The sequence below is a fragment of the Orycteropus afer genome, unplaced genomic scaffold (genome assembly GCF_000298275.1).
Source record: "Orycteropus afer afer isolate SDZICR_OR568_19922 unplaced genomic scaffold, OryAfe1.0 scaffold00541, whole genome shotgun sequence".
Lineage (NCBI taxonomy): Eukaryota > Metazoa > Chordata > Mammalia > Tubulidentata > Orycteropodidae > Orycteropus > Orycteropus afer.
The window spans coordinates 321,434-330,647 of NW_006922128.1; the positions used below are offsets into that span (position 1 = coordinate 321,434).

General features: G+C 53.4%; 1 protein-coding gene across 1 annotated transcript in view; it reads left to right on the top strand.

Annotated features, from left to right (window-relative positions):
• The window catches only part of PLEKHG4B (pleckstrin homology and RhoGEF domain containing G4B), an 85,986-nt gene that overhangs the window by 73,021 nt on the left and 3,751 nt on the right, over window positions 1-9,214 (top strand). The window contains 4 exon segments of the mRNA XM_042782953.1: window positions 5,237-5,353; window positions 5,576-5,830; window positions 8,582-8,632; window positions 8,772-8,974. Of these exon segments, the coding sequence (XP_042638887.1) occupies window positions 5,237-5,353; window positions 5,576-5,830; window positions 8,582-8,632; window positions 8,772-8,974 (626 nt within the window).

Consider the following 9,214-nt stretch of genomic DNA (forward strand, 5'->3'; position numbering starts at 1 on the left):
GGGGCAGGGGTCCACGGGGCATGACGGGGAGGGGCAGGTGGGGGCAGGGGTCCACGGGCACAGGGAAGGGGGTGTGCTATGCAGGGAGTAGGGGAGACAGGGATAAGAGGAGACACAGGTAGGGGCAGGGACACAGTGGGGAACGGGAGGGGCAGTGTATGGAGGGTGGGGGATGGGGGATGGACACAAGGGGCTAGGAGGGGCCCAGGGAGGGGTGCACAGGAGCTACAGACGGGGCAGGTATGCAGGGTGGGGGCTGGGAGTACATGAGGCAGGGAGGGGACACAGGGAGTGGACACATTGACTGCACCTTGAAAACAAAGGCCAATCTGTCCCGCCTCCCCCGGGCCCCCCACAAGTACAGCCTGGACAGCCAATGGCCCTGCGAGGGTCAGGACCACCCATGATCCCCCACAATGGAGGGTCCCTATGCCCAGGACCCATCCTCTGCTTCTCTTCCTGCCGCGTGCACTACCCCCGGCCTCCCCCACTCATCCTGCCTCCTTGACATGGGGACAGGGACGGTTCACTGTGCTCGAGGGTCAGTGACTTCCGCCAAGATGATGACATGCCCCCAAGGACCTCTCCACCCAGACCTCACCCTAGACTCCAGACTCGCCTCCCACAGAGCCCAACTGTCATTTCAAACTCACTGTCCCAAGCAAAAGGAACTGTGATGGCACAGTTGTTAAAACGCTCAGCTGCTACCTGAAAGGTCGGCAGTTCGAATCCACCAGCTGCTCCTTGTGAGAAAGATGAGGCCATCTGCTTCCATAAAGATTGACAGCCTTGGAGACCCTGTGGGCAGTTCCACTCTGTCCTCTGGGGGCGCTGTGGGTCAGAATGGACTCCAGGCAGTGGGTGTGGTTTGGGCTCTGCTTCTGTGAAGATTGACAGCCTTGGAGACCCTGTGGGGCAGTTCCACTCTGTCCTCTAGGGCCGCTGTGGGTCAGAATGGACTCCACAGCAGTGGGATTGTTTTCTTTGGTCCCAAGTGAGCTCCTGACCCCCCCAAACCTGCCCTCTCCAAGTCCTCCCTCCCCTTCCTCAGGCAGCAGATCCTACACCCCCTTTGGGGAACCCCTGGGCCTCTAATGGCAACATTCTGTTTGTGGCCACCTCTTCGCTCTCTGCTGCCACCACGTGGCCCACACCACCAACCCCTCCCACCAAGAGTGTGTCCAGCTTCTTGGCTGCTCTCTCCTCCCAAAGCCCAGACAACAGTGGCTGCCATTCCCCTTCTGGCTGGAGCCAGCCCCTACAGGAGCACCTCGCCCCTGGCCAGGCCTCGGCTTCCAGTAACGGCTGCGTGCTCTGCCTGGACCTACCCCCCGGGATGTACATTTGGTCTGTGCCCTCACCTTCTCGGGGAGGCCTTCCTGAGTGCACCAGTGCCCATTCCCTCTCTTCCCCGGCACTCGCCCCTCTGACGTACCCTGTAACCTGTGCATCTGTGGCCCATCGGTCACACACACACACCTTGAGAGTGGAGATTTTTGTCTGTTTTGTTGTCTGTGCACCTCAAGCACCTAGAACTGAGCCAGCACCTAACACAGTGTGTACACATGCAGGCCTGCCAATGCGGGGCACGCGCACGGGCCCTCCCTTCTGGCAGGTGTCCACCCTGCTTGTCAAGGGGCAGGGTGCATGTGGGACATGCTGGACTGAGTTCTAGCTCAGCAGTGGCAACTCGGCCCACTGTCAAGCCAGTGGGTTAAAGCCCTTGTGTTTTGCAGCCATCTCCAGAGCCATGCCCTTTCTCGCTCCTGGTGCTGCCCCCTTGTACCTCTCTCTCAGCTTCTCCTCCAGTTTGGTCACGGTTTATCAGTCTTAAGAGCCTTTTCAGCGAGAACTTTGGTTTAATTGATTATCTGTATTATACATTTGTTTTCTTTTTCATTAATTTCCACTCTTACCTTTATTCTTTTCCTCCTACTTTTTGGGGCTGCGTTTGTTCTTCTTCTAGTTTCTTGGATCTCTGGCATCCAGCCTTTCTTCTTTCCTAATATGTGTGTTCAGGGCTATCCATTTCCCTTTAGGTGTGGCCTTAGCTGCATCCACAAGTTTTCACGTCATACGTTTATCATCATTCACTTCTGCGCATTTTCTGCTTTCTACTTTGGTTTCTTCTTGGGCTCAAAGACTACTTAGAAATGAATTCCTTAATTTCCAAGATCTTCTGGTTACCATCTTGATAGTGATCTTCAGCATCGTGCCACTCTGGGCAGAGGACACACATGACAACTTCAATCCTTTGACATTTTCTGTGGCCCAGCATGTTGGTCACTGCTGTAAGTGCATTTGCAATTGTAGGGTGCATTGTCCTGGGGGCATTTTTAAAATTGTGTTGTTTAAATTTTCTGTACACTGATTGGCTTTTTGTCTGCTTACTGTGCCACTTACTAAGAAAATCATGTTGAAATCTCTCATGATGTAAATTTCATTTGTCCATTTCTCCCTGTCTTCTGTTGATTACTGCTTAATATAGCACGTATTAAGGTTAGGTGCTGTCAGTCAAACTAGAATGTTCTGTCTTGCTGGAGAAATGGACAGCCCTTTTCAGTTTGAAATGTCTGTCTCTAGTAATGCCTTTATGGCTACGTTGTTATTGACTGAGCTTCACCAGCTTTCTTTTCTTAGTGTTTACGTGATATGCATTGTTCCGTCATTTTCCCTGGAATCTTCCGATGCCCTTCTGTTGAGGATGTGCCTCTTATAAGTAGCATGTATTCTTTTTTATCCAGTTTTTTAATTGGACTCAGTGTGTTTACACTTAATGGCATTACTGATGTACTGGGGGTATAAATCTACCTTTCACACTGTTTCCTGTTTATCTCACTTTTTGGTGAGAGAGTAGGGAAGTGAGATGGGAGACATGAAAGCCAGAGAGGATGCATTGATAAGAAGGATCCCACTGGGGACCCTCAGAGACACTGGGCAGAAGACCCCTCAGCATCGTCCCACTGAGGGTCAGGGAGTCTTGGGTGCTTGTCTACCCACTCTTCTCCCTTGCTGAGCAAGGGTCATCCTGGGGACATTAATTTCCATCCTGCCCCACACACATACCAAGCACACTCTCAAAGCCGGAGGACACCCTGGGCAGAGAGGCTGAGGAAGCCACTGCCACGTGTAACTCTGTGGTTGCCCTCTAGGGTGCGGCCAGCCATATGGGCAGGAGACAGACACAGTCTGCTACAAGCAGTTCTAATCTAACTGCCCAAGGCTGGTGGTCTTTGTACTTATCCCTGCTCTGGCGGGGCTGTGGTTAAGGCTTGGGCTGCTAAGCACAAGTTTGGCAGTGTGAACCCACCAGCCTCTCTGCAGGAGAAAGATGAGGTTGTCTGCTTCTGTAAAGACTTACAGCCTTGGAAATGCTATGGGGGTCACGATGAGTAGGAATTCACTTGATGGCAGTGAATTTTTTTGGGGGGGGGGGCTCCTAGTGCTTCTTGACTCTGTAATTAGTCTTGGAATATTTATATGTATCTTCAAATATTTCTCTCCGTTCTTTCTCGTCTCTCCTCCTGGAACCCAATTATACATGTGTTAGACCTTCTTACAAGGTTTCTTATATCTCTGTTTATTTTTGTATTTTCTATCACTTTTTTCCATGCTTCAGTCTAGACACTTTCTACTACCTTAAAGCTCATTAATCCACTCCACAACTGAACCTACTTATTGAGCTGTTGGTTTCAGTTATCGTATTTTAAGTTGTATCATTTCCATCTGATTGCGTTAGAGATCTCAGGTATCTGTTGGTGTGATCTGTTTCCATCCTGTTGTCTGTGTCCCGACCATATCGATCCTACTTATCCTGAAGCCCTTGTCTGATACCTCCAATCGCTAGATCTCCTGTTAGTATTTCATTCATCTGTTTCTTTTGTATTGGATTCTAGTCATTTGGTCTTTTCTCTGGAATGCCTGATACTGTGCCCACTCCAGAGGGGTCACTGCTATGGTTGGAGCAGGGACAGAGGGGTTAATCTAGTCTGGGCCTGAGTGGTTGAAGACTGATTCAGACTGTTATGGGGGCCTCTCTATTTCTGGTTTGTCTTTACACCTGGTAAGGTCTTTTCACTCACTTTACAGGTCCCCATTGAAACTCTGGGGTGTTTCCTGGGCCCTTCCTTCCTCGTGAGCCCTGAATTCCAGACTCTATCTCCTGTGAGACTGCTGACATCCCTGGGCTTCTGGGCTCCTTGGCCTCAGCTCTCTGCTGAGTCTCTGCTTTTTAGTCACCAGCGAATGCCTTGAGGGTGAAAGGTGTCTAATATTAGTCAGGGTCATGTCTCTGACCTTCATTTCTACCCAGAATACTGGCCCTTGGAGGCTTGGTCACCTTGGTCATAATACCTTCAAATGTATGTTCCAACAACTAGCTTTCCTGGTTGTTCTCAGCAGGAAGCTGAGACCTAGACAGGTGAACCCACATGGCCAGGAGTGGAAGCTGTCCACCATCCATGTGCATATTTGTAAAAGTAAATAGTGCTTTAAAACTGTAAAGAAAAAGTGCAGTGTCCTGCCTTGTTCTCTGTCATCTGCAGAACCTGCCTCTCTGTGCAGCATGGTGGTACTTCTGCCCGCCCAATTCCTACCTCTGTCTAACAAGATTGGCACCTATCTCCTTATTAATCAACTTTACAGATTACTCATTGCCTTCTAGTCTGGGAGGTGAAGTGGTAACTCTATTACATGCAACACACACACTTTGTATCTTCCAATTCTACCAAAACAATTTGAAAGTATTTGTGTTAGAACATCATTTGATGTGTATTTATCACGACTATGTAAACACGCAGAACTGAAGCCAGCAGTATTATTTTATTTCCTACCCTCATACAGCTTTTCCTCACAATGAATAATGTTCTGATTTTTCTTTGCTTAGTTTCCCAGGACGTACTCCATCCTGAGTCTCACACTCAGGCTTGGTCTCCTCTCAGCATTCAGACACCACATGCTTCGGGGCCTCTGTCCTCTCACTCCACCCAGTGCTGAGGTCCCACATCCTCCTTGTCCTGGGTCTACTCCCTGGGCTTCCTTCAGAGGCCACTCTGAGGTCACGTCACATGCATGTCCCAGAATGGAGTGCCCCTGGCACCTCTGGTCCCCCTGGATGCTCAGAGGCCGGGGGCTAGGCCACCTGTTTGGGCAGTGTCAGGGACACAGACCATTTCCAGTGGTGGTATTAAACCCAAGGCGTTGCTGTGTAAAATGTCCACACATCCTTCTGTTTTAGAACTCAGAATGCAAGAAATGGTGTCCATGGGGATAGGCAACAAGCCATTTATGGACATCAAGCCCAGTGAAGCCGCCATAAGTGACCGGGCCACTGATTACATCATGAAGGGGACAGGTAGTGTCTGCAGGGCTCACCCTCCCTCTGTCCTGCCATCTCAGGCCTCAGGCCCAACAGCATGGCCCTTGTGGGCCCAGCTGGTGGGCTGGGTGTCAGCTGTGGCCCACGCCTGGCGCGACCGCTGGAGGACCCGGCCAGCTCTCCTGTCCCCCACCTTGTTCTTGAGCCCAGGTGGCTGTGCGTGAGGCCAGACTGACTTGCTCTTCTGTCCGCTTCCAGAGTCGCGGTCACGTGCCTCCATCGCCGTGTCCTCGTTCGACCACGCCAGCCCCTTCAAGAGGCCCCACTCCACCATCTCGGACAGCAGCACCTCTTCCTCCAGTAGCCAGTCCTCGTCTGTCCTGGGCTCACTAAACCTGCACGTGTACCCCAGGTCACCGGGGCTGCCTGCCCTCTGCCCCTGGCCCTGTGACGTCAGAGCCCGCATCGAGGAGGGCAAGCTAGAGCAGGAGACGGGCAGCCAGCCCTCCACGAGTGAGTGGACCTGGCCGTCAGGGGAGCCGGCCACAGCAGCCCCGCTGCTGGAGGGCTCTGGGTTGAAGCCGAGTCAGCTGGGCATGCCACAGACGGGCTCACTTCTCTCACCTGATGTTACATGCTTCCAAAAGGTTTCAAATAAATTTTATTTTTAACTAAAAAGAAATACACCTTCACTTCCATCCAAGATGGGAGTAACGGGGACCAGATTTACAGCTTCCTCCCCCCCAAAAAACAAAACTAGATGGGAAAACAGGTTGCAAGGCACAGGCACTGGGGAAGAAGGGCCGTGACCCCTGGGAGACGGGAAAGCAGCGGGGGGACCTCACTGCCGTCGTCTGCCTTGAGTGCTGCCAGCCCCTCTGCAAGGAGGAGCCAGGGAGGGGGCGCTGCACAGAGAGGCCCGGCACCGAGCACAGCTGCCCCGTCGTGTCCAGTGGGGCACCAACCAGCACGGGTGTGAGGAAGCTGCCAAGGCAGCGGAGACATCAGAGAGGACTAGAGAACAGTTCCCGTTGCTCGATGGACTAGAGAACAGGCCCAGTGGAGAGGCTCGTTATTCACGGGCCCCGGATAGAGCCTGAGCCTGATCCTGATCCATCTGCCAAACGATACCAGCCAGAGCCATGGGGAGCAGGCGTTTCCAAAGCAACTGAACTGCATCCCAAACAAAGCGCAGAGAGATGTACAGGGATCCAGAGGTACCCGACGAGGTACCTTCACAAAGCACGAAACAGGGTCATCGGGCGTAAGCAGCAGCCCGAGAATAGACGCCTGATACAGAGGATGAGCGATCAAGTCAGAACAGCCCAGGAGTGACACGGGTGTGAAAACCCTTCGTCACGGCCGTGAAAACCGTCCTCCCTGCATCCCAGACCAAAACTAAATGAAAACAGAAAATATAAAAGACGTTCACCAACCTCACTGCCATCAAGTCATTTCCAAGTGACAGCAACCCCCATAGGGCTTCCAAGGCTGTAGATGTTATGGAAGCAGACTGCCCCGTCTTTGTACAGAGTGGCTGGTGGGTTTCAACCACCAAACTTTTGGTTAGCAACCGAATGCCTTAATAGCTGTGCCACGAGAGCTCCTTACAAAAGACCTTATTGAGATGAAATTTACAGAGATGAAAACTATAATATTTAACGGGAAAAATACACTGGGTGGGATTGACAGATCAGACTGGGTAGAAACGAACATCAGTGAACTTGAAGACGCGTCAAGAGAAACCCTGAAATGAAACACAGAGATGAGGGAGCCCCAAATGGGAGGAGAGCAGAGGGCTGTCGGACGGCCCAGCGGCCTGGTGCACGTTGCACTGCGATTCCCAGGGCAGGGGTGCAGAAAAATACTGGAAGAAATAAGCGAGCATTTTACACATTTGACGAACATTGTAAATCCACGCATACAGGCTTGTTAAACCCCAAGCGCAAGAAATCAGAAGAACAGTACAGCAAAGCTCACCCTAACTGGGGTTCGGTCAGCGGTAAATGGGAACTCGTAAAAGCAGCACGAGGGAAATGATCCGTACGGAAGGTTGTTGTTAGGTGCCCTCGAGTTGATTCTGACTCAGCGCCCCCATGTACAATAGGACGAGACCCCGCCTGGTCCCACGCCACCTCCACGATCCCTGCTGTACCTGAGCCCATCACCGCAGCCACCGTGTCAATCCATCTCGTTGAGGGCCTTCCCCTCCTTCGTGCACCCTCCACCTTACCAAGCATGACATCGTTCTCCAGGGAATGGTCCCTTCTGACAACATGACCAAAGTAGGTGAGACCAAGTCTGGCCATTCTCACTTCCAAGGGGCATTCCTGTTACACTTCCTCCAGGACAGATGTGTTCATTCTTCTGGCGGCTCATGGTAGTTTCAAGTAACAGATGGGGATGAGGGCAGGGAGGAGATAAGCCAATTCCAAAATGCCCATGGACGTGTGAAGGGCCTAGAGAGAAGAACAAAGTTGGCACCCTCGCTTTTGAGACTTCTAAACTCTGGTGGTGTAGTGCCTAAGGCAGTTGACTGCTAATCAGAAGGCTGGCTGTTCAAACCCACCATCCACTCCTTGGAAGGAAGGTTGGGCAATCTACTTCCATAGTGATAGTGCCTTGGAAACCCAAGGAGGGGTCACTATGAGTCAGGTCCGACTCGACGGCACACACCACCACCACCACCAACAAACCCACTGAGCAGTACGGCTCTGCTTTGGGATTGTTGGCTTACTCTGTTCCATTGGTCTGGCTACCCCTGTGCTGTCCTAAGTCCTGTCGCTTTGTTGTTGTTGTTAGGTGCCATAGAGTCATCTCCAACTCGGCGACCTCACGTACAGCAGAACGAAACGCTGCCCAGTCCCGTGCAGCCCCGCTCTTTGCTGGACCTGAGCCGTGCTGCTGAGTGGTTCCTGACTCACAGCAACCCCACATGTTGGACTAGACCTGCTCCGGGGGTTTCCTGGCTGTAACCTTTACAGAAGCAGGTCTTGAGGCCTTTCTTGTGTGGTGCCGCCGGGTTGGGTCCCGTCCACTAACCTTTCACTTGGCGGTCCAGCGCCAACTGCTCGGTCACCCGGGGACCTACGGCCCAGAGTCCACGCGCCAGTGGTTGTGTCTCCACGTGTGAATGTCTCAGTTAAGAGGGCAGTCTCTCTCCTGGGTTCACGGGAGTCAGGGGGCCATGCACACGGACCAGGCCTTTGTGGTTGAGGGCAAGCTGCCTGGTGGGATTCTCCTCCCCAATGCCATGTCCTACAGGCTCCAGCACACCCCCTGTGCTGGGCGTAGAAAAGACAGGCAGGAGAGACGGTGTGTGCCTTGCTGAGAACTGAGCCGGCCTGGCGTTTCCCAGACGTCAGTCCGCCCAGCGCAGAAGGGTGATGGGCACAGCACCAGAGGGGAGGGGCGGTGGCTGCCCAGGACCCTGACATGGCCCCTCCGTCCACAGCCACCTGGAGCTCCGAGTCCTCCCACCGCACCTCGGGAGACAGCACAGACAGTGCACACGGCCCCACACACCCAGGGCTGTCACCGCTGGACAACGAGGGGGCCTCCACCGTGGGCTCCAGGCCCCCCGCCCGGGACGCCTCCCCAGCTCTTTCCAGAAGGAGTGCACGTCGGCGGCTTGGCGGTGGGCAGGTTACCACCTCGGTGAGTGCTCTCGCCCCAGGCCCAGGCCCCGGCCCCAAGGGTAAGCAGGCCCACCTAGGCCACCAGGACTCTACGGGCCCAGAGGACACCCCTCAGCTCACATCCCCACGGGCAGCACATCCCCTTGAGTGGTCCTGCACTGAGCCAGGGGACTTGTGGGGGCTGGCTCCCCATTCAGGGCGCAGCATGATTCTGGGGACCAGACATTCTCCCTCCTCCCACAGCCCCCAAGTCCCTCCC